General features: G+C 54.4%; 3 protein-coding genes across 8 annotated transcripts in view; 2 read left to right on the top strand and 1 right to left on the bottom strand.

Annotated features, from left to right (window-relative positions):
- On the top strand, positions 3,481 to 7,704 carry RIPK3 (receptor interacting serine/threonine kinase 3). 4 transcript variants are annotated; one of them, XM_018054645.1, is made up of 10 exons: positions 3,481 to 3,772; positions 3,978 to 4,132; positions 4,251 to 4,560; positions 5,075 to 5,220; positions 5,358 to 5,404; positions 5,610 to 5,777; positions 5,889 to 5,974; positions 6,198 to 6,539; positions 6,683 to 6,743; positions 7,379 to 7,704. In XM_018054645.1, the coding sequence occupies exons 1-10, from the start codon at positions 3,770 to 3,772 to the stop codon at positions 7,561 to 7,563; spliced, it is 1,503 nt and encodes a 500-aa protein (XP_017910134.1). In that variant the 5' UTR covers positions 3,481 to 3,769; the 3' UTR covers positions 7,564 to 7,704. The 4 variants fall into 4 exon arrangements, with proteins under 4 accessions (XP_017910134.1, XP_013822278.2, XP_005685260.2 ...); XM_013966824.2 differs by having other exon boundaries at positions 3,482 to 3,772; positions 3,978 to 4,118; positions 5,613 to 5,777; XM_005685203.3 differs by having other exon boundaries at positions 3,482 to 3,772; positions 3,978 to 4,118.
- Positions 8,676 to 24,253, top strand: ADCY4 (adenylate cyclase 4). Of its 2 annotated transcripts, XM_018054634.1 has the most exons (26): positions 8,676 to 8,789; positions 9,084 to 9,290; positions 10,483 to 10,680; positions 10,785 to 10,946; positions 11,485 to 11,634; positions 12,071 to 12,219; positions 12,294 to 12,405; positions 13,129 to 13,256; positions 13,396 to 13,554; positions 13,809 to 13,941; positions 14,143 to 14,316; positions 16,790 to 16,833; positions 16,975 to 17,061; positions 17,249 to 17,318; positions 17,638 to 17,735; positions 18,403 to 18,487; positions 18,594 to 18,731; positions 19,678 to 19,788; positions 19,984 to 20,168; positions 20,348 to 20,432; positions 20,887 to 21,045; positions 21,961 to 22,107; positions 22,399 to 22,506; positions 22,626 to 22,740; positions 23,042 to 23,166; positions 23,250 to 24,253. In XM_018054634.1, exons 2-26 carry the CDS (start codon positions 9,132 to 9,134, stop codon positions 23,400 to 23,402), a joined length of 3,234 nt encoding a protein of 1,077 aa, XP_017910123.1. In that variant the 5' UTR covers positions 8,676 to 8,789; positions 9,084 to 9,131; the 3' UTR covers positions 23,403 to 24,253. The 2 variants fall into 2 exon arrangements, with proteins under 2 accessions (XP_017910123.1, XP_017910124.1); XM_018054635.1 differs by lacking the exon at positions 9,084 to 9,290 and having other exon boundaries at positions 8,689 to 8,789.
- The window catches only part of LTB4R (leukotriene B4 receptor), a 7,545-nt gene continuing 3,665 nt past the window's right edge, over positions 23,770 to 27,649 (bottom strand). The window contains exons 2-3 of one of the 2 annotated variants that reach the window (XM_018054642.1): positions 26,746 to 26,878; positions 23,772 to 26,128 (exon numbers count right to left, since the gene is read on the bottom strand). In XM_018054642.1, the coding sequence (XP_017910131.1) occupies positions 25,064 to 26,113 (1,050 nt within the window). In that variant the 5' untranslated portion in view covers positions 26,114 to 26,128; positions 26,746 to 26,878 and the 3' untranslated portion in view covers positions 23,772 to 25,063. Of the gene's footprint in view, positions 26,879 to 27,649 lie in introns of both variants that reach the window. The other variant, XM_018054641.1, reaches the window with a different exon arrangement.

Raw genomic sequence — 27,649 nt, 5'->3', positions numbered from 1 at the left:
ACCCCTTAAAGATTTAAGCCTGTTGATTATCATTCCTGCTGATACTCATCTGTGGTGACTTGAATCCTTATATATTTATATTCAGTAATTTTTTGATGAGTTTATATTTGGCTGAATTTAATCCAGAAGTTTGAATTGAAGATGCTTTTCTCTAGGGAGAATTCCATTTGCTTCTGTTGGACTTCAAGGAGCATTAATAACATGGGGCCATTTAACGTTTTAAGCTTATGGTTTACTTAAAAAAAGGAAAATTTAAAATTCCAACCGCAAATCCCTATGTTAGCAGATCTCACATGGAAGCTAACCTTTTATTAATGGTAACTTCTAGTGCTGCACTCTGGATAGGTTTGCTTGTAGGTTCGCTCTGCAAGCAGGTGGACTTCTTCCTTTCTGTTAAGAATGTAACCCCTTGAGGATCCAAGCTTTGGGGGGAGTAGAGTTGTCTCACATTTAGCTCTTTACTCTCTGGTTCTGCCCCAAACTGTCTTACCCCTACTCAGTTCCCAAAGCTCTAAGTTTCTACTTAGTTGACCTCTCTGTTTACTTACTATTTCCTTTTTGCTTTGTATTATTTTGTTTGCTTCAGGGGGACGCACGTGGGAGATTATCCTTATTTCTGCGGGACCTCACCAAGTTACTTTTAAAATATGTTTGTTGTACTTTATATAGCATTTAGGTATTCTGCCATGGGAGGCTTCTATGAGCTCTGTCACACTACTGGAAGAGGATTTTTGAAGCAAACCAAAACAAATGTGATTATATGGTATATGTTGTTTTATAACCTGATTTTTTTCCTTTGATATATGATAAACCCCTGTTGTACAATAAATACAGGTCTAGAACAGCATTTTAATGGCTGCATAGTCTTCCACCGTATAATGTATTCAATCTTTGTCCTATTATTGGGTATTTAAGTTTCTATTTTTTCACTATTTTAAACAACATTTCAGTGAATATCCTGAAACTTTGGCTAAATCTTTGCATACATCATAACCCTTTTCTTTCTTTATCTGTTTATAAAAGTGATACCTGTTAATATAAAATATTCAAATACTAAGGAAAACAAAAATTCTCCATAATCTTTTTTACTGTCACCTCAATTAATACAATTTATTCTATAACTGAAATCTCTTAATCAAACAGCAGAGGAGAATTAGGGCTAGAATATGCAAGAAGAGAGACCACAATCTCTGCCCCTCACTTGCATCCCAGCAACTAGAAATAGGGAATCAGAGCAGGTACAAAGGATGGGCTGAAGGTCACTGAAGACAATCAGCTATAGAGAACTGAAGGAGTGAGAGACACCCAAATAGACTCCAAAGGCCTGGGACAACCGGGGTCAGGTGTCCCTGGCCTCAGAAAAGGCCAGAGCTTCAAAATCCAGGAATCAACTCTGCCTTGCCAGTTCCCCACTGCTGGAAGAAGAAAGCAGAGGTCTTCTCAGGCTCTCACTCCAGGCTCCTCTTCCTACCCCTCCTTCTCTTAAAGATGCTTGGCTTGTTTTTTATATTTTTTTGAAATTTCTTGATGATGTGCCTGAGTATGGACTTTTTTCTTCATACATTTGCTGGAAACTCAGCGGGCACTTTTATTTATTTTTGGCTGAGCTAGGTCTTTGTAGCTGTGTGGGCTTTTACTCTAGTGGCGGCGAGCAGGGAAGACTCTAGCTGTGATGCGAGGGCTTCTCACTGCAGTGGCATTTCTTATTGTGAAGCATGGGCTCAAATGCGCATAAGCTCCAGCAGCTGCAGCTCAGGGGCTCTAGAGCACAGCCCCAGTAGTTGTGGCACACGGGCTTGGTTGACCCACAGCATGTGGGATCTTCCTGGACGAAAAATCGAATCTGTGTCTTCTATATGGACAGGCAGATTCTTTACCACTGAGCCATCAGGGAAGCCCAAGTTGGTTTATTTTGAGTCAAAAACTATTATAGGTTCTGACACCATCCCCAGTCTTACACTTTACAGTAACTTCTTCCAGTTCTCAGGTTCGTATGTCAGTCTAAAGAAATCTAGCTGTAAAAGGTTTTTAAATGTAGCTCTAACTCCTTTCTGACTACTCTCCTCAAACGGAGGCCAGGTGTTGAGACCATGAGCTCAGAAAGAATCATGGAAGGAATGACTGTCCTCTCTGATGGTTCTTAGGTCCTGAACTAGACGTTTTTGAGGAACTTCCAGACTTGCCTTTATATTCCCTGAGATACCACCGTATCACCATAAGACTTCAGATGAATTCTGTCGACTGCGCAGGTACGTGGAGACCACAAACCAGCAATAAACCCAACCTCCTAGCTCCTCTCGGTTGAGTATGGAGCACCACCTGGGATGGTTAGCATCTCAGTGAAGCCTCAAAAAGTTTGGGTTGTTCATTTATTAATCCAATTCAACAAATATTTATTGGATACCTACCTTGTACCAGCTTTTAAAGAGACTACAATTTAAGAAATCCCTAAATAGGTCAAAAATAGCATGCACTGACTCCATCAGAATTCAAGATGTGTATCCTGGAGTTCCAGTTTCTGGAGGAACCACAGTTAACTGCTGGCCACTTTTGCTCCAGCTAGAGGAGTCCATGGACCACTGGACAGGATGGAAAGTTCCACAAGGTGAGCACCTTTCAGGGAGTCTTGCCCCATGACCCACAGGGTTGAGTCTCCCCATGAAGGACTGAGTGCCTAAGGCTGGTTGTATCTAATTCCATAACCTTCAGCTATGGTCAGGCCTTAGGCAGGTAAAATATGAACACCTTTTGTCAACCCTGAATCCTTAAGTCTCCCCAAGCTCCTGAGTTCTCCAAGACCCTTGTCCAGAGCATGTTTGTCAGGAAGATTTATGAATATTAACCAGAGAATTTGCAATGGAGGAGTGGCCGTGGGGAGAGAGGGCAGAGAGGCTCTGCGGTGTCTCCACTGCCGTGTACACCACAGTATCAGCAACTCTCTGGTGGGCCAATTCACCTAGCTGACCACAGCACCCTGGGAGAGGTCTGTATTCGGAAGGAATAGAGCCCAGTGGACAAGCCACACCTTCCCCAGTCACCTTCCCCACCAGCTGACGTCTTTGTGAAAACGGCAAAGCTTCACGGTTCAGAGCCAGGCTCTGACGTCAGTTCCATGTCAGCTTGGGCCAGGTGCTTATAGGCTCAGTGGTTTCTCACCTATAAAGAAGTAACAAAAGCAGTACCTATCCCCTTGGGTTGATGTGAGGATTAAATGAACTAATGGCATGTGGTGCGCTTTAGAGAAGTGTTAACTATGATCTTAGGGTAGCTGTGGGAGAACAGAGTCCTAGGACCATGACATCCTACTCAGCGCCACCGCCCGCACTCCCCCCGCCCCCCCGCCCCCCCCCCCCCCCCGCCAACCCTCCGCTCCCCCGAACCCCGCCGCGGTATCCCAAGCTTGGCGCTGGAGCTGGGAATCCTGTGGAAGAAGGGAGAGAGGCCAGCGGCAGGAGGTGGTTGTGGGTTCCTGGAGGGTGAGGATACCCAGCGACAGCCAGACCTGACCTGACACCTTAGGAGCAGCGCTAGTTTCTGTTCCGCACCCTGCCCTGTGCCCTTGCCCGCCCCCGGGGCGGGACTGTAGAGGCATCAATTAAAGAAGGAAGTGGTTCGGGCAGAGAGCACAACCCCGCGAAGCGGGAAGCGGAACCGTGAAGGAGCCTGGAGGTCGACTCCTCTCCCAGCCCCCAACCCCTCTTTCATCCGTGGGGGCTCGCAACTTCCAGAAGCTTCTCTCATCTTCCAGCCTGATGTCTGGCTCTGCGTTATGGTGAGTGGAGACTGAGATATATGGATGCACCTCGTGCCAAGACCAGGGCACAGTGGGTCTCACGGGAGGGGCTGGGGCTCGAACTAACAGCGCTGAGCCGAGTCACGGAGGTGGGCGCGGGGGGCGGTTAGAGGGGTGGGCCTGGGAGGGGAGCGGGGAGGCCTTGGGCCCGCGGCCGGCTGGTTACGTGGCCCCCCTCTCTCAGGCCCAGCGGTGCCTCAGCCCCGCTGGTGCCCATCGAGGAACTGGAGAACCCGGAGTTAATAGGCAAGGGCGGATTTGGCTCTGTCTTCCGGGCACATCACAGGAGTTGGGGCGTAGAAGTGGCGGTCAAGATCGTGAACTCGTGAGTGACCCGAGGTGGGGTCTGGTCCAGGAGGCTGGGCCGGGGAGGAGGGGCCGCTGTGCGGGGCGGGGCCTGGGCGGCGGGGAGGATCTCTCAGGCGCAGAGCTGACGGCACCTCTCTCCTGAGAGCAGGAGGGCCATATCCAGGGAGGTGAAGGCCATGTCCAGTCTGCATAACAAGCATGTGCTGCTCCTGCTGGGGGTCACCGAGAAGCTGGAGTGGGAGTACGTGTCTGGGCCGGCTCTGGTGACTCCATTCATGGAGAACGGCTCCCTGGCGGAGCTGCTACAGCCCCATTGCCCTCGGCCCTGGCCGCTCCTCTGCCGCCTGCTGCAGGAGCTGGTGCTCGGGATGTGCTACCTGCACAGCCAGAACCCAGTGCTTCTCCACCGGGACCTCAAGCCCTCCAACGTCCTACTAGACTCAGAGCTGCACGCCAAGGTCAGCCCACCCTCACCCAGCCCATCTTCTGGACCAAGTCCTGCCCCAGAGCTGCTCCAACCCCATCCACGGGACATAGGACCCGAATCTGCTGCAGCCCTGTCTCCTGAATACCCTCAGCATGTCCCTCTGGACACAGGGCTGCCCAAGTGTCAAGGCCTAGCCTGGAGCTCTGGCCCCTGCCACACCAGGTGATGGAGGCTTTGACCAACATGGTCAGTTCCACAGGCCCACCCCACGGGCCTCCAAAGACCCGTGGCTGATCTAGCCCAGGAGACTCAGACCTCAACCTGGTGCCATGGAGAGGGGACCCAGGCCTCCAGCCAGGGGCCCCACTGGTCCTACCCTTCCCCTAACCCTCCATACAGTCTTTGCAAGGCTGGGCCTGCACTTTTGGGGGGAGGGGAGTAAGGAAAGGGTTCTGGGAGTTTCTTGGACCTGCCCATTCCCTATCTCCTTCTTATCTCCCTTTTGTTCCATCCCCTATCTCCTCGTTCTTATCTCCCTTTTGCAGGTGGCAGATTTTGGCCTGTCCACATTTCAGGGAGGCTCACAGTCAGGGGCAGGATCTTGGGAGTCAGGGTGCACCCCAGCCTACCTGGCCCCAGAACTGTTGGCTAATATAAACCAGAAGGCCTCCAGGGCCAGTGATGTCTACAGGTAAGGCACCCACTCCAAACATATATCCAAACATATATCCCCAATTTCTACACCTGCCTGGGTCCTTCAAAGGGATGCTGTATGGAAAGGAATCTTGCCAGCAGTTGAGTCAGGCCTCAGCTTTGTGTCTACTGCAGCTTTGGGATCCTAACATGGGCAGTACTAGCCGGAAGAGAAGCTGAGAGTAAGACAGACTCTGGGATCCTTCACCTCAGGTGCCCCCCTCCTCTAAGCCCCCAGTCTCCCAACCCCAAGCCCTCCTCCTCCTGTTTACCTGCTCAGACTGCCCCACTCCCTCCTCACATCTCCTACACTCCCCAGCCCTTTCCGTGATGGGGTAGCCTTCATACTCTGAATGCCTTCTCTTCACACCCCCACCCCCACCCTAGTAGTGCCCCAGACGTTGTTGGTGCGGGAAGCAGTGTGTGAGAGGCGGATCCGGCCCCCGCTGACTGACCTGCCCCCGTCTGGGCCTGAGACTCCTGGCTTGGAAGAGCTGGCAGATCTGATGCAGAGGTGCTGGAGCCATGAGCCCCAGAAGAGGCCTTCCTTCCAAGGTGTGCTGGCCACCCGGCTGGCAGCCGAGACAGGCCTGAATTTGTCAGCAGGGGCTTCTCCCCCAGAAAAGAAATTTTGTTGACCTGCCACCCACTCTGCCTTCTCTCTAGAATGCCGAATAAACACCCAGAAAGCCCTTGATCTGGTAAATAAAGGAGATGCGCCTGGTAGAAAGATGAATGCCGCAGTCTACATGGTGAGTGCTCAACACCCCCACCCAGGAGCTGGGCAGGATGGCAAACGTGGCCCCCTTGGCCACTCAGTGACCCTCCACTGACCACCCTTCTCTAAGCTTTGACCATGGTCCCCTCTCTCCTCACCCCATCCCTGAGTTCCCAGGCAACAGATATGGACCCAACTCCCTTGGGTTTACTCCGGCTCTCCCACCTCCATGCCCAGCCAGCTCCCCATCCCTACAGGTGAAGGAGTTCCTTTCTGAGTACAGGGGCAGCAACAGCCCAGGCCTGGAAAGGACAGAAATAGACAGTCCTAAGGAAACCACAGGAAGCCATGATTCCCTGGTCTCTGAAATGATGAAGCTGAATCTGGAGGGGCGCCCCAGCTCTGTTCCTGAAAAATGTACAAACCTTCTTGAGAACATCAGGGTCCAGAGAGAGCAGGTTCCGCCTGCCTGGACAGCAGAGACATCTTCAGATTCAACAGCCCGACCTCCTCAGACTCCAGAGACTTTACCTTTCAGAACCCAGAATCCCAGGCCCAACTCTGCTTGGATCCCAGGTCCTGGACCCCAAGGGAGTCAGGTGAGACATTGGCAGTATTACAGGATGCGCTAGGACTCCTGTGAATCCTGTCCCCTTGCCAGGGGACACTTGGGGCTGAGGGTGTCTGCCATAAGGGATCAGGCCCCAGGACAGGGAGCCTGAGAGCCCTGTGTTGTTTGCAGGGGGCTGAGAGACGTGACACCAACTGCCCTCCCAGAGGGCCGGCACCAAATCTAGTACCAGGTACCCATTCCCCACTCCTGCCTTTCCCTGCTCAATTCTACTAGCTTCTTCCTCAAGACCAAATACAGATCCAGGGTACTTGGGGAGGGGGAATGAGAAAGCGCTAGAGCCCACCTACCCCAGCCTTCTCATTTTGTAAATGAAGAAACTGACAGCCACTGAGGTCACACAGCAAAGCCAACTTGGCTCCTGAGCATTTGGACTTGCCCCAGCACCAGCACTGTGAACCTCTAAATTCCATTCCACTGTCACTGTGTCGGTTCAGAGGGTCGCCCATCAGAAAAGACCCAGATATCATCGATTCAATGGACTTGAGTTTGAGCAGACTCCCGGAGATAGTGAAAGACAGGGAAGCCTGGCATAATGCAGTTCATTGGGTCACAAAGAGTCTGGCACGACTGAGTGATTGAACAACATCAAAGTCTCAGATGTTAGTTGCCACTCCTCTTTAGTTTCTGCAAACCAAATTCTGAAGGTGTAGCCCGAAGGGAAAGGCTGAAGGCAGGCTGAGACCCCACACTTGCATTTCCCCAGGGTGAACACGAGGTGTCGCTGCCCCTCCATCCTGATGTTCCTCCTTGCTATAAATCTCCAGCCACTTAATCCTCCCAACAGCCTCACTCTTTCTCTTAAAGGGCCATGGCTTCCTACCATCTTTAACTGCCAAGGAGTACAGATTGGAAACAACAACCGCATAATTATGCAAGGAAGAACAGCCTTCTCCACAAAGGGTGTGGCACCTGGGGCCGTGGATAGGGTCCCTCAGTGCACCCCTCAAAGAAAAAGTTCAAAAGAACGACCGAAAGAACCTGAAGCCTAATAGCAAGAATTGAAGCAGCTTCTCAACTGCCTCCTGGACTTGAGGCTGCTAGCCTAGACTTTCTCTGAGGGCCATCAGGCCTTCACCTGAACTGTCTTTGTGGCCCCAGGAGACAATAAATGTGGCCTTTTAACCAAAGCACCATGAAGGAGGCTAAAGCTTCAGCCAGGGGCGGGAAGAGACATGGATGAGAGATGGGGGAGCTGACATCGAGGGGATGGGAGGCACTGTGGCTTCTCTGTGTGGCCAGAAGTGGGATGCTGAGGGCTGTGGGTGGGCAATGTTGTGGCACACAAGGTCAGGGCCCTGCTGGCGGTGGGGGCTGGAAGGAATCATGGCTCCTGGGGCAGCTCTAATCTCAGGGCAGAGCACTTCCTGTAGAGCAGGCAAGACCCCACCCTAAACCAAACCCTGAGGATACAGGCTGGTCCTGCCACCACCTTGTCTTCTGGGCTGTAGACACTTGGCAGTGGAGTCCTGGGGAGGGGCTCTCCCTGGGAATTCTCAGACCCCAGCACATCTTTGCCCTGCATGATGCCCCTAGTCTCTCTCGTAGGTCAGCCCCCATACTACCACCTCCCTCCCCCACGTATATTCACGCACACATTGCTTCCATGGACACACTGGAAACCTTTGATTCTCAGCTGGTATTTGCGAGTGGACAGCAATGGCTCCATGAAGCTAAACGCAGATGTGCCCCTCCCATGGAGCTGGACACCACTGGAGTATAGACCGCTCAGACGTGGCTACAGCACTGCCATCCAGGCTGGAGGGGCAGGGAAGGATCGCCTCTCATCTGGACCTAGACCCTGGTCCCCATACGCCACCATGCTCCTCTTCCCCACGTCCCTGCCAGCTTTTGCTCTAGCCCACCGTCAGTCTCCCCACACCCAAGGTTTGGGGCCCATTTTGACATTTGACACTTGGTGCAGCCCACACCACCCCTTGCATCTCTCCTGTGGTCTGCATTCCCCTTCCTTGAGGGGAACAGATGTGGGGAGGCTGTGGTGTCAGGAGAGACAATCAGAGTGGGGGAGGGGGTGGGAGTGCCGGGCCTGGCTAGGGCACAGGAAGGGCCGGGCTATCCCATCGGGGAAGTGGGAGGGGGCCGAGGCGCCTGGAGGGAAGTGCCTGTTGCCCTGGGCTTAGAGCTACTAGCCTAGCAGCACGCTGACTCCATAACCTGCCCCAGAGTTACTTGGTTCAGCTGCAGCAGCATCGCGGCCGTGAGTTGGGGGGAAAGGGGAGGGCTGGGGTTCCTTTGCTTTAACCCTAAATCCTGTGCCCCTGGCTTTTGCCTGAGCACCTCTGCAGTCTGGGTTTGAGGGGCGACATCAAACGAGTGGGGAGTCCCCTCACCGCCAGCTGGAAGAAGGCTGGGAGGCCCAGAGAGTACCTGGAAGGAGACGGGATTGCCGTGAGCTTGGGAGGTCTGGGAGCTAGTGGCTTGGTCCTGGTGAGAAGGGCACAGTTGGGGCTGGTCGGGGCATCAGACAGTAACTCACCCTGGCCCTCCTCAGCCCCAGGGGTCCAACCCCAGGCGGTGTGGCACAGGGCCCTGCGAGACCATGGCCCGCCTCTTCAGTCCCCGGCAGCCCCCCAGCGAAGACCTCTTCTACGAGACCTACTACAGCCTGAGCCAGCAGTACCCACTGCTGCTGCTGCTGCTGCTGATCGTGCTCTTGGGGCTCCTGGCGCTGTTCCCTGTGGCCTGGGCAAGTGGCAGGGTGAGCAGGGGAGCGAAGAGGGGCTCTGGTGCAGGCGTCCTTGAGGACTGCGGGACAGGCACTGCCTCCAGGGCATTTTCAGGATTGGGATTCGTGGGTCTTCTTTTCAATGTGTTTTCTTTGCTGGGACCTGGGAAACAAGTGCTAGACCTTGCTAGGAGCAGCAGTGACCCTGCACAAGTCACTGCCTCTCAGGGCACAGTCCTGGGTCTATGCAAGGAGACAGCTGGGCCCTCGATGCTTCTCATTTCACTGTGGGGCTGACCAGTCTCACCAGCGCCTGTGATCTGCTGGTCCTAGGATTAATCCGACGCCAGGTTTTCCGATTTTCCAGGGGGGAAATTACACTGGGCCCCATGGGAATCTGTTTCCTGGTTTTCTTTCCCTCTTCGGGGGCTGTGCCGCAGTTGTACCCACAGACTCCCAGAAAGCACTTTCCATCCTGCTCTCATTTAGACCGCAGATAACCTATTTCTAGTTTCTTTTGTGGGGGAAAAGGGCTCTTCAATTCCATTTCTGGAAATATCCTGCTCCATGTTTTCTTTCCACATTTCGGAGGCAAGGTGGGAACCCCACTGGATGAGACCAATGGTCCTCCTCCAAGTCCAGGAAGAGGTGGGGACAAACGGTGGAGACTGGGAATGGGGTGGTGCTTCTATGCCTTGAGGAATGGGGAGATCCAGCTCCTAGGCAGGCAAAGGAGTTTCTCAGTGTCCCCCTGCCAAAGCACAGGGAGGTGGGGACAGGGCCTGAAACTCCAAGCCTCGAATTTCCCAAGCCAGTTGACCAAATTGGATACACTCATGCTAAGTCCCTCTGTGAGCTAGAATTTTTTACTTCCTTTGGGATTGCAGGGGTGGGGTAGGGATGGGAGGGGTGCTACAGTTCCTATCTGACAGGTGAAAAACCTGAGGCTCAGAAAGGTCCTAGATTCACAAGCGGCCAATATGAGGTTGGAGCAAGGTCTTCTGGGTCAGTTGCCCTTCAGTATGCAAGTGAGATAGTGAGTTGAATCATAGGAGACTGCTGGCTCTGTTGATTAAAAACAGATTATTAGCATTTTCATGTATTTCAATCTAATGTGAAAGACAAGTGGAGGTGCTTTGCTCACTGCTGTCTGCTCCTCCTCTTCTTGGATAAGCTCCCCAAACCCCACATTGCCATCTTGCCTCATGTTTCCCCTCCCCACCAGGAGCTGGCCGCAGACCCAGCCTTCCTGACCACTGTGCTCTGCGCTCTGGGCGGCTTCTCACTGCTGCTGGTCCTGGCTTCCCGGGAGCAGCGACTGCAGCGCTGGACGCGTCCCCTGTCAGGCCTCGTGTGGGCAGCACTGCTCGCACTGGGCCACAGCTTCCTGTTCACTGGGGGCGTGGTGAGCGCCTGGGACCAGGTGAGGCAGGTGGGGCGGGGGAATGGGGATTCCTAGGCCTCAAGCATGCACCCAGGCTGGAGGAACAGCGTAAGCTTGCAACTTCCAGTGCCCCTCTGCCCTAGGTGTCCTTTTTCCTTTTTGTCATCTTCACTGTGTATGCCATGTTGCCCTTGGACATGAGGGACGCCATCACCGCGGGGGTCACCACCTCATTCTTGCACCTGCTGGTCCTTGGGCTGTATCTTGGGCCTCAGCCCGACTCTCGGCCGGCGCTGCTGCCACAGGTGAGCACGCAGGAAGCACAGGCTTCGTCCGGGCTGGCTCTGTTGGGCGCTGCTTGCTTTCTCTGGGGATTCACCAGCTGTTTTGTTGAGCTGACTCCTTGGCAGGGCTCAGGGTTCAAACACAGACCTGGTGGAGCTGGTCCACAGTGCCAGCTGATGCCTGCAAACGCCAGAGGAGGGCTCTGGCCCCCAGGGAAGGGAGTTCGCCAGGGGACCAGGATGATGGGGACAGATGTGGATAACAGAACCTTCACAGAGAACGTAAAAATTAGAGCTTGAGTAGTTTCCTACTGCCGCGTGGGCGGGGATGGTGGAGAGGTATTCCGGCAGGTTTCTCGACCTAAGAGGCTATGTTGGTGCAGCAACCAAAGGTCTGGATGGGGTGATGGGATGAGGGAGAAGAGCCCCCTACAGACTCCACAATGCGGCACCCGTTGCCTCGAAATACTCTTGACTGTAGAGTCCTCCCTGTCATCTCGGTTAGCCCCCCGCCACCACCCCGGGGTGCAGCGTCCCCTGAGACTGACGCTCCCCGCAGCTGGCTGCAAACGCGGTGCTGTTCCTGTGCGGGAACGCGGCCGGAGCCTATCACAAGGCGCTGATGGAGCGCGCGCTGCGCGCCACGTTCCGGGAGGCGCTTAGCTCCCTGCACTCGCGGCGGAGACTGGACACCGAGAAGAAGCATCAGGTCCTCCGGGCCAGGAGGCCCAGCGGGGCTGGGGCTCGGAGAGGGGAGTTGTTTGGGTCACACCACCGGGCTCCGGAGACTGAATGACTTTAGGCGGGTCACTTGACCTGTTTCCTCCTTTATAAAATATAGCTATTGCCCACCTTGGAAGGCTGCTGTGAGGTTCCAAAAAACCTGAATCTTGTGAAAGCACTTCAGAGCCTTATGATACTAAACGAAGGGCTCTAATTCCTGTGTCGGTGCTGGAAGTTTAATCCCTAACATCGATCAGGGCAGAGCTGGAGCTGGGCTGTGGGCGGTGGGAAGGACCTGGACCATCTCTCTGGTGAACAGCTCTGGGGCTGGGGGAGTCTGTGGGCTCCTAGGGGTTTGAGGGTGGGGCTTCTGGCTTTAGGGAGTGGGGGTGAGGGTTGGTGCTCATAGTTGCCTCCCTCAGGAACACCTTCTCTTGTCCATCCTTCCTGCCTACCTGGCCCGAGAGATGAAGGAGGAGATCATGGCCCGACTGCAGGCTGGACAGGGGTCACGGCCAGAGAGCACCAACAACTTCCACAGCCTCTATGTCAAGAGGCACCAGGGAGTCAGGTATGAAGGATGGGCAGAGGGGAGGGAGTGTGGGCTGAGACCCCAGCCCCACTGATGCCCTCTGCCCTGTCCAGCGTGCTGTATGCTGACATCGTGGGCTTCACGCGACTGGCCAGTGAGTGCTCCCCTAAGGAGTTGGTGCTTATGCTCAACGAGCTCTTTGGCAAGTTCGACCAAATCGCCAAGGTCAGAGGGGGCTTCCTTCCCCACCTTCAAACTCCCCACCCTGGAGAGATCCTGCCAGGGAAAGTCCTGCCTTATAAGATCCCTGTCCCACTTCCAAGCTCATGGGGGCTCCCAGATACTCCATTGCCGTAGGAAACTCTCTCAAACATCCCCAGGTATGGAACTGCTCACTGCACACCTCAGACTTGGAGGGATCTTTTCAACATCCTCACAGATGCCCTAACTACAACACCCCTGAATAGGCTCTGAGTCCCAGCACAGGTGTCTCTGGACACCACAACCAAATCTAGATGGATTTTTCTGATGCACTAATGTTAGGAGGCCCTTCCAAGGGAAATCTCTGCCCTCTGCATCCTCAGCTTAGCTACCTTCTTAGTCCCCAGGGATGCCCCCAAGAAATTTAATCTTGGGTATCCTCCAAAAAGAACCCCTCAATCCTGAGATGACTTTCATATGCTCAAATCTGGATACACCCTACATGTGCCAAAGCTGGAGAGATTCACAAACATCCCAACCCTTCAGATGATCTTCTGAGAAAGACACCCACATAGAAAACCTCAGCCAGCCCCATATCAAGTTGAGGGAGGCCCTAGATCTGATCTCGACACTCCCAACCTCAGAAGTTCTTCAGGGATACCACATTTGCTCCCACTTGTCCCAGCCCCTTCCTGCTTCCTCTGGCTGCTCACCAGGTGCCCCTGCCCCCTGCACACCCTTCCCTAGGAGCACGAATGCATGCGGATCAAGATCCTGGGAGACTGTTACTACTGTGTCTCTGGGCTGCCGCTCTCCCTGCCAGACCACGCCATCAATTGTGTGCGCATGGGGCTGGACATGTGCCGGGCCATCAGGTCAGCTGGGGTGGGCAGGACGGATGTGCGGAGGAGCAGGCAGGATGGTGGAAGTCCTCCTGGAAAGAGGGCGGGGTACAGCACAGCATGGGTAGGGCTGAAGTCAGCACTCAGATTGTTCTCTACACATCTTGCTCAGGAAACTTCGGGCAGCCACGGGCGTGGATATCAACATGCGTGTGGGCGTGCACTCAGGCAGCGTGCTCTGCGGGGTTATCGGGCTACAGAAATGGCAGTATGATGTCTGGTCCCATGACGTCACTCTAGCCAACCACATGGAGGCGAGTGGAGTGCCAGGGTGAGAGCTGGGGCTCCAGGAGGCTATAGCAAAAGACCCATCAGGCCTCCCACATGCCTGGGTTTCATAGTTCTTTAAAATGAGCATGTTCTCAAGTGGGTCTCAGGGAGATCCTAGGGATGGCGGGGGAGAGCTGGGAGACACCTCCTGTAGCACAGGCTCTTGCTGGAAGTCAGACCTCCAGGAATCAGCCTCGAAAGAAATGCGAGGTGTGGAATCCCTACCTCCTGACTCCCCCTGCCCTCTTCTTCCAGGCGAGTACATATCACAGGGGCCACGCTGGCCCTGCTGGCCGGGGCTTATGCTGTGGAGGATGCAGCCATGGAGCACCGGGACCCATACCTTCGGGAGCTAGGGGAGCCGACCTACCTGGTCATCGACCCCTGGGTGAGAACCCAGCCTGGACCCCGTGACCTGGCCCACCCCGACATCCACAGCCAATGAGCCTGATCTCGTCCATGCCAGAGATTGAACTCCTGGGTCCTGATGTGTAAATCATGAGGGAGGGGACACAGCCTTAAAGGAGTGTGGGGAGAATGGGGAAGTCAAGTCAACGTGATCTTGACTCTCAGCCCTCATATGGCCCAGGCTGCAGAGGAGGACGAGAAGGGCACTGCAGGAGGGTTGCTGTCCTCTCTGGAGGGCCCCAAGATGCGTCCGTCCCTGCTGATGACCCGCTACCTGGAGTCCTGGGGTGCAGCCAAGCCTTTCGCCCACCTGAGCCATGTAGAGAGCCCTGTGTCCACGTCTACCCCTCTCCCGGTATGTGCACCTCCTTCATGAGCCCAGCACTTAACGTCAACCCACCCCCGTGGCCCACTGCCAGCCCTTCCTGCCCCTCCACCAGTGAGTCACCTGATGGCATCCCAAGGTCCTGAACTGTCTGGTCACCCCAGTCACTGGTTCAGGACCTTTCTTGCCCTTCTTTCCAGAGAAAGGACGAAGATGAGTTCCCTCTGAGCTCAGTTCAGAGAAGACTCAAGACCTTATAGACACTGTGTCCATTGCTCCCCAGCCTCCATTCAGGAAGCCCCTTCCCCCGGAACCATACTCCCTCCTAACTCTGAGGCCAGTGCTGCATAGCCATTCCCACCAGGAAATGGGTCTGTTTAGCTCAGACCGCACGCTCTCTTTTTCAGTCCCTACTGGGACCAGGACAGTGGGGGCCAATCACTTGTTGCCCCCACTCTCCAGCACTTGTACACAGATAAGATGAAGTGAAAGTGAAAATCTCTCGTGACTTTGAAGAAGAAAGTAACCATGAGTGGGCAGTCGGGGAGAGGGCAGGGAGGCCGGCTAGCCCCTTGTCTGGGAAAAGCTAGGGCAGGATGTTACTAGCTGATCTATGCAAAGCACTTCGAAGTAATGAGTGATTCATCACCTGCCGGGAAAGCCTGCATCTCCCCCACAGGCTCTTGGTACTTGATGACAAGTGGCCTGAACCCCCTCATGCAGGGACCCAGGCCATGTCCCTAAAGGCTTGCCCTGGGATTTGATTCCTCAGCCTGTTCTCCTCCATTGTACCCCATCTTCCCCAAAACTGTTCAGCATTCCTAGCCACTTGTCCACAGATCTTCCCAGAATCTTCTCAGCCAGGTAAACCTGCTTGGATTTATGGGACAACTCCAGAATACCCTTTCTGTGTCCCATCCCCCCTCCTCTCCCATCCAGCAGGAAAGCAGGCCAGAGATCAGTGAGCACTGGGGTGCGGGGAGGGGTGGAGGACCTTGGCAGCAGTGGCTCAGTGGCTGAGTGCCTCAGCGTGGGGAAGGAGAGAGGTCAGAATGCTATGCTGGCAGGATGGAGAGGAAGGAAGGACCCAAGACCCAGTGACTAGTGCAGGATGAGGCCGCCCGGTGTGGGTAGGGGAGAAGGGGGCTTGCCCAGGGGCTGTAGGACAGTGTTGAGTGCAGTCCTCATCCATCATGGTGGGGATGCCTCCTCAGAACCCTGCCAGACCTCGCTAAATCCTTCACTGTCATGCAGGCTAATAAGTGTCAGGGCAGAGTGGGAACCCCTTGTTCTAAGGTATCTTTCAATGCGGGACCACACCAGCCCAGAAACTCCCTTCTCAGTCCCTGACGTTCCAGGGTCTCATTTAAATGTTAGGGATCCTGGGAATCACACTTGGATTATTATTAAACAATGTGGAACCACGGGGTGACTGGGCAGTGTTTGTGTGGTGGCTACCATCCATCCATCCATATTTATCCCTTCTGCAGCCTTTCAGTACCTACTGTGTGGCATGCACTAGGGTAGTGCTTGAAAAGACAGAAATGAATGAGACAGCTCCCTGCCTTTAAATAATTTATAGCCATAGGGGAGGGCAGGAGGTAGTTTGATAAAAGTTAGACTCAGGTGTAGATGTATAGATGGTTCCATGCCTGAAACATACCTCTCAATCACTCTGTCTCTCCCTCTCTGCTCCTCTCACGTACACAGGGTTTTGGTTTGTGGGCCAAACCCACAGGGTGGCCCCCCTGTGACCTGTTTTCTTCACGTGAGCCAGGGGAGTGGGGAAGGATGGTCACCCTACATCTTGCCCTAGGTAGTGGCTGCGGCACTTCACTTCCTTCCTTGGCGCTCATCCTCAGTTGCATGCTCCTTCTCACATCTCTGCACGCATTGCATATTCCTTTTGGTGCAGAAGAGAATGACTCCAACCAGGTTTCTCTTCCTCTTCCCCCTTCTTCTCCACTTTGGGTTCTCTCCCCTACCACCTCCCAGCTCAGCCTGATCATCATGAAAAGGCAGAGGAGATTCAAAGTGTTCTGCATTGCCATTCCAGTTTCAACCAACAGGGGTTTTTTTGGCATGGGGTGACGGGCAAGTCACTGCCTTTGGAATCTGTTGCAGCCCTTAGGGAAGATGAGACACAAGAAATCACAGCCATCAAGCCTAAAGAAGATCCAGGGTTGCCTCTTAAGTGATAGAAACTATGAGGAAATCAGAGGGCATAGAGATTCTTGGAGTCTGAAAGGTCAGAAAGAAGCTTGAAGAAATAAATGTGGTTTGTGGGCAGGTGGAATTTGGTAAAGAGGGAAATGGAGATAGAAATGGCGATGTGTATATAGAGAGATAGAGATAAAGATAGAACGGGAGAGAGAGAGAGGTGGGTCAGATGCTCAAGTCAAGGCCCGTGCAAATTTGAAATGCCTCGCTGCAGAGAGGCTCCACCATGGTGGAGGATGCTCACCATCCTTCATCTTCCTCCATCCCTGTGTTCTCCTTGCAGGAGAAGTCCCTGTCTTCCTTCAGCCCCCAGTGGAGCCTGGACCGGTGAGGTGGCCTGAGCAAATTTGAGTGGGGTTGTCCCTGTGACCCACCTCCATCCTTCCTGGGGGGGCTGCTTTGCGCTCCTGCTTTGCTCAGATGCTTTTGAGGGTCTTCCTGGTGACAGGCTGGGCTCTCACTGTACAGGAGCCGTACCATGCGGGCACTTGACGAGGAACTAGACACTGGGGATGCCAAGTTCTTCCAGGTCATCGAACAGCTCAATTCTCAGAAGTACGGAGATCTGAAGAGGGCTGGGAGGGCTGGAGGCCAGGGCTCGGGTGGTAGAGGAAGGACAGTGCTTCCTCTGCCCAGAAAGGAAGGGAAAACCTTCCCAGCTCTAGCCTTTCCGCTCACCTGACCACACCTCCCCTCCCTGCCCCTTCCTCTTCTGGACTTACTGCCCCCCACCTCCCATCAGACAGTGGAAACAGTCAAAGGACTTCAATCCACTGACACTGTACTTCAGAGAGAAGGAGATGGAGAAAGAGGTAGGCTGGGGAGATGGCACCAGAGGGTTTCCCAACCTCAGTTTCTCTGCCTTGGGGAGGCACAGGCCCTGTGGTCCCACCTCCCTTTCCCAGTTCTGGTCAGTTTGTGACCTTGGAGGGTTTGAAGGGCTCGTACTAGTCCTTTGAATTACTGGGTGGTGATGAGAGGAAGGAGGACAGCTCCTTGGAGAACCGGGAGGGGCTTCCTGGGTCAGAACTGGAGGGTAGGACAGTGAGGCTGGGGGCCACTTCTTGCTTGGGATTGACACCTTCAAGGTGATGGGCAGCACTGGTGCCGACCCCACCCCAACCCTTGCAGTATCGGCTCTCTGCACTCCCCGCCTTCAAATACTATGCAGCCTGCACCTTCCTGGTTTTTCTCTCCAACTTCATTATCCAGATGCTGGTGACCAACAGGTGAGAGACCCCTAGAAAAAGAAAGCCCTGATTCTCCAAAAGAGATCCCCTGGCTCTTCCAGACCCCTAACCCACACTTTCTTCCCTTACTCACTTCCCCTCGGCTCAGGGCACTGAACCACAGAGGAAATGGAAATACTTGTTCTGGGGAACCAGTAATGTAGCCCTCATCTCACTGTCTTCCACCCTGTGCACTTTCTGCATACCCCCCGAGCATTTTCACGTGCCTATCTCCCTGTTCTAACAACAGTCCCGTGAGATTTGGATTTCTTTTGTTTCCATTAAGAAATCCAAATCTCACAGCAAATGAGCTTAGAGAGTAGGTCCTCACTCCTAGTTCACTGCTAGGAAGGGTGAGGACTCATTCAGAACTCAGCCAGGTGAAAGAACTTTGGCCCAAAAGCCCGGAGACCAGTCTGATGCAGCCTCGGCCATTCTCATGAGCCCCCATCCCTTCAGAAATTGTCCCTGCGTTATCCCAGTACTGTCCAAGACCCTGCAGCTTTCCCAGGTCAGCAGTATGTGATGTCTTTCATCTTCAGCAGCAGCCAGTTCAGATCCCCAGGACCACTTTTCCCTGTGTCTCCCACCCAGACTGCAGGATGTCTTCCCAGCGCACAGAAAGCCTCTTCTGGCTCCTCAAGGCCTCATTCTTGTCTCTCTGTAGGCCTCCAGCTCTGACCATCACCTATAGCATCACCTTCCTCCTCTTCTTCCTCCTCCTCTTCGTCTGCTTCTCAGAGCACCTGATGGTGAGGTGGGCTTAGGGGCAGAGTGGTGAGCTGGGGCCCTGACCACGACCTGGCCCCTCGTGGGTGCTCCGGCTGCAGGGCTAAGACTCCCGTGCTCCTTCCACAGAAGTGTGTCTTGAAAGGCCCCAAGATGCTGCACTGGCTACCCACCCTGTCTGTCCTGGTGGCCACACGGCCAGGACTGCGAGTGGCTCTGGGCACCGCTACCATCCTGCTCGTCTTCGTCATGGCCATTACCAGTCTGGTGAGAGAGAAGGGGCCCTATGCATCCCCATCAGGCCAAGCTGGACCTTCCAGAGGCTGAAAGAGGACCCTTGGATTTGGGAGAACAGCTGGACTAAGGCCAGGGGATACTGGAAATGTTCCTGCTGCTGCTGCTAAGTCGCTTCAGTCGTGTCTGACTCTGTGCGACCCCACAGACGGCAGCCCACCAGGCTCCCCCGCGAGTATAAATGAAAATTACAGTCATGCACAGCCTACCACCTGGGCATAATCATCATTAATAACACTTTGGTGGACAGCCTTCCTATCGTTTTTTCTATGTAGGCAGCTTTTCCTTACTTACCTCGAAAATGAAGGTAGTATTAGTCGCTCAGTTGTATCTGACTCTCTGTGACCCCACGGACTATAGCCTGCTAGGCTCCTCTGTCCAGGCAAGAATACTGAAGTGGGTTGCCATTCCCTTCTCTAGGGGATCTTCCCAACCCAGGGATTGAACCTGGGTCTCCCAAATTGCAGGCAATTTCTTTACTGTCTGAGCTACCGGGGAAGCCCTGCCTTACACAATTATGATTTTGAAAGCTGAGTTTGGCAGGTTGTTTAGAACTTAGAATCATTCCTAGAATTCTATCCCTGAAAAACACTTTAGGAATCATCCCCCAACCAAGTTACAAAAGCGGAAGCTGAGGCCCAGAGAGATTACGTGGTTGGCAAAAGATCACACAGTGATCTTGGATCATGGATCTTTTGATCCATGACAGACTAGTGCTCATGACACCCACTCCCCCAATCCCTGCTCACTCCCAGCAAGGACCCCAGCACCGAGACTCCCTCACCAACCAGGGAGGACAGCAGGGTCCGCCATTTTGGCAGAGTCTGGCCCTGACTCACCCTGGGTCAACTGATACCCAGCTAAAGTCACCATCGTGCCCAAGCAGCTGCCTGCCGCCTCAGCTCCTTGTCTCCCACAGGTCTTCTTACCAGCAGCATCAGCCTGCCCTTTCCAGGCTCCCAATGTATCCTCCATGGCTTCCAACCTCTCCTGGGAGATCCCTGGGTCCCTGCCTCTCATCAGCGTGCCCGTGAGTGTCCCCCACAGCCCTGACTGTCCCTCCCCCACTCCATCCTGCGGACAGGGACAGACACAAGTCCCAGTCGGTATGAGTTTGTGTGGCTGTCACCTCTGCCCCCCCCCAATGGGACGGGAGCCCTGGGGTGTCCCCTGCCCCTGCCCGCGGGACAGGCCCCACCTCCTGACTGCCCTGCCTGGCCCTCAGTACTCCATGCATTGCTGCGTGTTGGGGTTCCTCTCCTGCTCCCTCTTCCTGCACATGAGCTTTGAGCTGAAGCTGCTGCTGCTTCTGCTGTGGCTGACGGCCTCCTGCTCCATCTTCCTGCACTCCCATGCCTGGTTGTCCGACTGCCTCATCGCCCGCCTCTACCTGGGCACCTTGGACTCCAGGTGCGCACGGCCGCTGCACAGATGGGCCCAGGCTGGGATGGGACAGAGCAGAACTGTCCGCATCTCTCTGCCTGAACCACCCACAGGGCAAAGAGAGAGGGAGGCAGAGGGCTATATGGGTCCCGGTGCGGGAAGTGATGGGGAGGCCATGGGACAACGCTGATCTGTGGCCTCCTCAGGCCAGGGGTGCTGAAGGAGCCCAAACTGATGGGAGCAGCCTCCTTCTTCATCTTCTTCTTCACCCTCCTAGTCCTGGCTCGGCAGGTAAGTCTCCCAGCTCACCACTCCAGGGCCACCCTAGAAAGGGTGAGGCGGGGTCCCCATATATGTAACTTAGTCCCTCTCATCCTTTCCCTTAATCTCACATTTCCAGGGGTGAACCCAAATGGTCTGTCCATTGGCAGCTTCTAAGTGAAATTTCCTGCTCCCTTTCTTCTTCTTTGCTCCCCAAGGGGTGTGCCCCTAAATCCTCCCCTCCGCCCCTCCCTCCCACACCAATCTAGGAAAATCATGTTTAAGAAAAAAATCTTCTGCCCCCACTGCCCTCCCTCATTTGAATCTAGATTCGAGGCAGTCTCCCTGGGCAGAGTTGCACCTTAAGCTTTTCTCTAAACTGGGGGAATAGTGTGTTTTAAGCATCACGGAGTGAGGGGTGAATGCTCAGAAGCCGGGCCCCCCTGTACCGTATCTCCCCACGGCCCCCTGTGACCCTCCACAGAACGAATATTACTGCCGCCTGGACTTTCTGTGGAAGAAGAAGCTGAGGCAAGAGCAGGAGGAGACAGAGACGATGGAGAACCTGACTCGGCTGCTCTTGGAGAACGTGCTCCCTGCCCACGTGGCCCCCCAGTTTATTGGTCAGAATCGGCGCAATGAGGTGACTCCCCAGCCCCAACTCCTCAGCCCCAGATTACGGAAGCCTTGGCTTGGCCCATCTTGTCTGCACTCCTGCCTGACGGGCTGGGCAGCCGCCCAAGCCCCCACGCCTGTCAGGGGCCTCCATCTTCACAAGTCCTTAGGCTCTCTTTGGTGGGCACAGTCTCTGCCTCCCAAGGTCTTCCTGAGAAGGAGTGTCCTCTCCGATGGCTGCTCCCTACCCTTCAAAAGCCTCGTGGAGTGTCAATGGGAACTGTGTGAAGGACACAGTCCTCCCATCTCTCTACCCCTTCACTGTCCAGTTCGGTAGCCATTAGCCCCAGTGTGGCCATTAATTAAAATAGAAGATTCAGTTCCTCGGTCACGCTGGCCCCATTTCAAGTGTTCCACCGCTGCTTTGGCTAGTGGCCACCGTATGTAACAGTGCAGCCAACAGAACATTTCCATCACCGCAGAAACTTCTGCTGGATGCTGCTGCTCTAGACTCTTCTTTTCCCTACTATTGCTTTTTTTTTTTTTTTTTTTTTCAGTTTGAATAGCAAAATTTATTTCTCAGAGTTCTGGAGGCTATTACTGCTTCATTTTATCTTCCAAAATGTAGCTATCTTTGTAAGCTGACTTAACACTTTTCAGCAATAAGATATAAAGATAATTCCCATGGATATGATCCCAGTTCCAAAAGAGACTCCCTTCACGCTGCTGTGAGGTGATCTTGACTCCGAACCTCTCTCTTTCCTGGAATCACAGTGACACCCAATCTTTAACTCCTGGAGTAAGCTGACCCTACCCCTCTCCTTCCTTCCTGATCTTTCTTAAACTGAGGGGGAGGAGTGTGGACACAGGGAGGAGGACCCATACAGACCCAGAGAGGGAAGAACATGGCATGACCCCTCACCCTGGCCCTCTGCCCTCCCAGGACCTCTACCACCAGTCCTATGAGTGTGTGTGTGTCCTCTTCGCCTCGGTCCCAGACTTTAAGGAGTTCTACTCTGAGTCCAGCATCAACCATGAGGGGCTAGAGTGTCTGCGGCTGCTCAATGAAATAATCGCTGATTTTGATGAGGTGACAGCTCCAAGGATCACCCCCAGACCCTATGTCCTGGATTCTAGAATTTCCCACCAGGCCCTCCTTCCATTGCACTCTCCTGGCCAGGAGGACCATCCTCCCCTCCCCAGTCCTCCTGCTCCTCCTCTGATCCCCACAGCTCTGCCTTCCCCAGCAACTCTGCTCACTGCTGACGGGCCCTGCCACCACCCCTGACCCCACAACTGGTCCTTTAGCTTCCAAAAGCCTGGGGCTGGGCTTCTGGGAGAGAGCCAGAGAGACTGGGGACACAGCCTCCTTTCTGTACAGCTGCTCTCCAAGCCCAAGTTCAGTGGGGTGGAGAAGATCAAAACCATCTGCAGCACCTACATGGCAGCTACCGGCTTGAACGCCGCCTCGGGACAGGATGCACAGCAGGTGCCGCATGTCCCTTCCTTACCTACTGACCCTCTTCTGGGCTCTCCTTGGTGGGCCCATAAGTGGGCCTTATCCCTGTGCCTTCATTGACCCGTCCTGGTGGGCTGGCCCTTTGCCAGGATGCTGAGCAGAGCTGCGGCCACCTTGGCACCATGGTAGAGTTTGCTGTGGCCCTTGGGTCTAAGCTGGATGTCATCAACAAGCACTCATTCAACAACTTCCGCCTGCGTGTAGGTGAGGACCCTCCCTTCCTGGGGCAGTTTGGGACCTCCTTCTCAGCTTCCCAAGCTCTCCTCCCCCAAGTCCTTTGTTAGCTGCTCCCCAACTCATCCCGGAAAACCCCTGCAGATTCACCCCTTGGGATGGAGCATGGAGCTAGGAGGCCCATCCACTTCCTTCCCTAAGCAGCGCTCCTCTGGCCCGTCCTTTCCTCCAAGGCCCCCAGCCCCTTCAGTCTAGTTCCCTGAGCATTCTTCCCCCCTCTCCTTCTTCAAAATTCCCCCTCAGGGCCCCTCTTTACCACACTTCTTGCCAGGGTTAAACCACGGACCTGTAGTGGCTGGAGTGATTGGGGCCCAGAAACCACAATATGATATCTGGGGCAACACGGTGAACGTGGCCAGCCGCATGGAGAGCACAGGCGTCCTGGGAAAAATTCAGGTGAGGGAGCCACTCAGAAGCATGGGGGCAGGGGGATAGTGTTAAGGACACCCCCGCATTCCTTCACCCCTTTCCAATCGCAGGTAACAGAAGAGACAGCCCGGGCCCTGCAGTCCTTAGGCTACACCTGCTACAGCCGGGGCATCATCAAGGTCAAAGGCAAAGGGCAGCTCTGCACCTACTTCTTGAACACAGACTTAACACGAACTGGACCTCCCTCAGCCACCCTAGGCTGAGAACCCAACCCTGTCCTCTTCATCTGTAAGATCCTCAGTAAAGAGACTCTGGTATGTCTGGGTTAGAATTGATGTCAGAAGCTGCTAGTTTAGCTGAGGAGCATCTTCTCCTTGCCTCTCAGTAGGACTGCTTCTTCCCAGGCCACACTGAATGTGTGTGTGCAAGTGTGCACATGAGTATGTTAAAAAGGAGTGATTTTTTTCTCACAAGCTCAGCAAAAGAACTGCCTCTGCCTCTCTGCCTGCATGTCAACCTGATTCCAGTATTGGGCACCTTTGGAAGTAGGAAGAATTTTATCCACGTGACTCAAAACAAAGACTTGTCCTCTCCTGCTTCCCACCCACAGATACTGGAAAGAGTCTCCAGGAAAACGTCATTTGATTTTTATTTACACAACAAACACTAAATAAGCACCTGTTATGTGCTCGCTATGTAGCATGGGTGGGAGGCCTGGGGTATAATCTGTTAGGTCCCTCCTCATTTCCGCTGCTGTTCTCAAGCTGACCCACCATGCTTTCTAGCAAGGACATGTATACAGTTGGGGGTCTCCAATTCTCAGGTCTCTCAGATTTTCCATTGCTTCCTTTTGCCTCCTGCCCAGATGCTGATATTACATAGGTCCTAAAGCATCCATGGCTCATTCCTGCTCACGTTTTGGGTTCCATGAGAGGTATCTTGATGTGCAGATGTTACACGAAGATTTTTGACTTTTCTCATAGTTGTCTTTCTCTTTTTATGCAAGAGATTCCAAAAAGCAAACTGCCGCTACCATCTTCTTAAAATGCTATCAGAACAGAGCCAGTCCAAGGCTCTCCAAGACAACAGTCTTTCCAAGTAAAGAATGACCCAACCCTCTTGCTTTTGCAAATCTTCATTTCCTAAGGGTGATCACATCACAGAGGGCCTTCAGCTCCAGCCTGTGCCACAGCATTTTACGGGCTGGCAAGATGCTGATGTGCAGAGTTCTAAGGAATAAGATCTGATGACTTGGCTCGCTGGTGAGACTGCCTCGGAAGAGAGAGGAAAAAGAGGCCATCCCCTAAGATATCTCCCATTGACAGGACAAAGAGTACTGGCAGGAGGTTGGAGTCCCGCTAACAAAGATCCCCACCCCAGCCTTCTGGGCAGACACCTCTTAGCAGGTCTAAAGGTTCTTCCTGTGCTGAGTCAGGGAGTCTGGAGTGATGGGCACACCTGGATGGTCTTCTTTGGCCAGCTCCTTCAGGGGTCTGCAGACCTGTGTTGTTCCAAGTATGATCTGCAGATTACCTTCCTCAGAATCGGGGTGGGAAGGTCTGATTTCTCTGTCTCTGTGTCCCAAAACTGAAAAGCACAGGAAACCAAAGGATGTGCCACTCTGCTATTGAGGAGCAACCAGGAGCACCCCAGTCCGCCATCATGAACACATCACACACACCCGGGTTGACCCAGTTTCAGACTTCAGTTTTAATTGTAAAGCTGCCTGTGGGACCCGGTTCCCATTCAGCCCTGAGTTGTGCTCCTCCCCGCCTTCCGCTCCACTCTCCCACCAGCGTTCTCTTCCTGGGGGAAGGAGAGGGCTGGTCAAACACTGGGTCAGGCCAGCGGGGAGGGCACTCCCCCTGGAGGAAAGCTCCTGTCCTTGCACTGCGGCCACGCAGCAGGCCTAGTTGAGTTTGCTTCACTCGAGAGGGTTGGTGGAGGCAGTGAGGCTCTCGGCAGGGTCAGGCTCGGGAGAGGCGGGGATGCCCCTCACCGTCTGGGCCAGGGTGCCCCCGCGACGGCTGCTGGACGCCTCGGAGCCGGTGCCCTCCAACAGCTTGGCGATGAAGCCCACGCCGGCCGAGCGCAACAGGCCGCCCCCGGCGCACGCGTACAGCAGGGGGTTCACGCTGCTGCTCAGGAAGGCCAGCGTGATGAGCACGTGGCGGGCCAGGAGCAGCCGCTTACCCGCAGATCCGGAACCCAGCGCCTTGCCCGCTGCCGCGCGGAACCCCTCGACCAGGTTCACCATGTGGTAGGGCAGCCAAAAGGCGGCGAAGGCCAGGATGATGAGCGCCACCAGGCGGCCGGTGCGGCGGCTGCGGCGGAAGCGCCGGGCCCGCAGCCTGCGCCCAATGTCGCAGTAGCTGGCCACCACGACCAGGAAGGGCAGAAGGAAGCCGGTGATCACCTCGAAGAACAGATGGAAGGCCCGATGTCTTTCGCTGGGGTACTTCGGGAAGCAGGTCAGGCTTCTATTGTTCAATTCCAAGTGCACCGTGCGGTACAAGACCACGGGAGTGGCCAGCAGAACAGACACCACCCAGATGCCGGCCAGCACCCGCCAGGCGACTGCCTTGGTGCGCAGCTTCTGGGACACAAAGGGGAGGGCCACTGCCAGGGAGCGGTCCAGACTCATGGTCATGATAAGTAGGACGCTGGCATACATGCTGACTCCACAGACATAGTGGAACAGGCGGCAGCCGGACAATCCAAAAGTCCAGGTGCCTTGGGCCACAGAGTGGAGGAAAAAGGGGGCAGTGAGCAACACGGCCAAGTCGGCCAGAGCCAAGTGCAGCACCATCAGGGCAGTGACAGAGCGCTTCTGCAGCTTTGCCAGGATGCTCCACACCACAAAGCTGTTGCCAGGAAGCCCTACAGCCAGTGCCACTGACAGTATGATGATGACCAGCAGAGAGATGAAACTGACTCCTGATGAGGAGGCCGCTGCAGGGGATGTGGTGTTCATGGCTATTGCAAGGACCTGGAGAGTGAGGGCGACACGCGCATGAAGGAAGGGTCTCCTGACACTCCAGACACACCTAGTCTGGGCACTCGCATCCGTATCCAAACGTCAGCACCATCAGACGCTGCTCACCAGGGAATACTACCCTCATCACCACCCACTGACCTGTCTTAAGGGGATCTGGCTGAGTAGAAAGATTAATTTCCGAACTGGGCCACAGAGCCCCTTCCTACCCATAGACCCAATTGCAAGATATACGGCAACAGCAGAAGCAGTATTTCCAGACCCGTCAGCCTCCATCCCTCAGGAGACCCTAAAACCCAGAACCAAAGTGGAGGCTTTTCTTAACAATGCTGCACCTCTCAAAAGGCTAGCTCCTTTCCCCGACCACCACTCCACCCGTGCCAGACCCTCAGCCCACTCAAGTGCCACTGCCCTCTTCCAATCACCTACCTACTCACCCCAGAGGTGCCCAGGGTCCAACAAGAATAACAGGGATGGGGAAGATTTCATGGACAGGAGACAAGACCAAGTCCTCTGAAGTTCCTTTACCACTGGTCAGCCTTCTTTGGAAGTCCTTTGGACCTTACAGCTGTGCTCCCTCCCCCCACCTCCCCTACTCCCAGGGTACTTACTTAAGGCTTTGCTGGACACTGGTTGGAAGCTGGTGCCAATCCCAGGGTGAGGGCAGAATGGTGTAGCCTATCCCGAGATCTGTGCCGGTGCCAGGGGCCTGGCCTGGGGTCTGGGTGCTATCAGTTAAGTCAGCTAGAGAGGAAGTACCACAGAACAGGGGAGGGAAGATGCATCTTCCTGAGGGTGGGGCGGAAACTCCTACCCGCTCCCTTCACTAGGGGTGGAATAGTCTTTGTGTTCCAGAGTCCAGTGGGGAGGAGGACTCCTCAGGGGTGGGGCCAGAAGAGAAGCACCCTAAAGGGGTAGTGAGAGAGGAAAGAGGAGGGAGGGGTGGGTAGGCTGAAGTGTGGCCTCAGATGCAGGTCTAGACTGAAGAATCGAACAGAATGATGAATTGTGTCATGCAGGAGGAGGGAAGGAAGCCAGAGAGGGGAAATGGACTCAGACTGAGAGGTCAGAATGTTGAGTATCTTTATATCTTCTGTGAACGATGTAGATTTTCAGATTAATAGGAAATGTGGGCTGGGGCTGTGGCTCAGTTCTGGGTTCAGGTCAGGTGACGTCATGACTTAAAGAGGACAGCACTCTGCCTTTGGCTTGGTTTCAAGCCGTGACTGGGATTTGGTGGAGAGGACCCCCTTCTAGCACCCTCCATCCCTCCCCTCATTTAAAAGAACTAGTTCCATTCTAGGTCCATCTCCCTTTTCTTTCGTAGAAGCCAAATGGTCTCTCTAGTATCACTGCTACTGCTATTGCTAAGTCGCTTCAGTCGTGTCCGACTCTGTGTGACCCCATAGACGGCAACCCACCAGGCTCCCCTGTCCCTGGGATTCTCCAGGCAAGAACACTGGAGTGGGTTGCCATTTCCTTCTCCAGTGCATGAAAGTGAAAAGTGAAAGTGAA

Source organism: Capra hircus, chromosome 10, assembly GCF_001704415.2.
Source record: "Capra hircus breed San Clemente chromosome 10, ASM170441v1, whole genome shotgun sequence".
NCBI lineage: Eukaryota > Metazoa > Chordata > Mammalia > Artiodactyla > Bovidae > Capra > Capra hircus.
The sequence above is the reverse complement of the archived record's forward strand: the minus strand, read 5'-3'. Positions and strand labels throughout refer to the sequence as shown.

Excerpts from the sequence above, each read along its gene's own strand:
- RIPK3 (XM_005685203.3), top strand. The coding sequence starts at position 3,753 with ATGTCTGGCTCTGCGTTATG. Across the intron at positions 4,561-5,074 it reads ACTCAGAGCTGCACGCCAAG|GTGGCAGATTTTGGCCTGTC; the intron begins GTCAGCCCACCC and ends TCCCTTTTGCAG. Across the intron at positions 5,975-6,197 it reads TGAATGCCGCAGTCTACATG|GTGAAGGAGTTCCTTTCTGA; the intron begins GTGAGTGCTCAA and ends CCATCCCTACAG.
- ADCY4 (XM_018054634.1), top strand. The coding sequence starts at position 9,132 with ATGGCCCGCCTCTTCAGTCCCCGGCAGCCCCCCAGCGAAGACCTCTTC. Across the intron at positions 11,635-12,070 it reads ACACCGAGAAGAAGCATCAG|GAACACCTTCTCTTGTCCAT; the intron begins GTCCTCCGGGCC and ends TGCCTCCCTCAG. Across the intron at positions 13,555-13,808 it reads GAGGCGAGTGGAGTGCCAGG|GCGAGTACATATCACAGGGG; the intron begins GTGAGAGCTGGG and ends CTCTTCTTCCAG.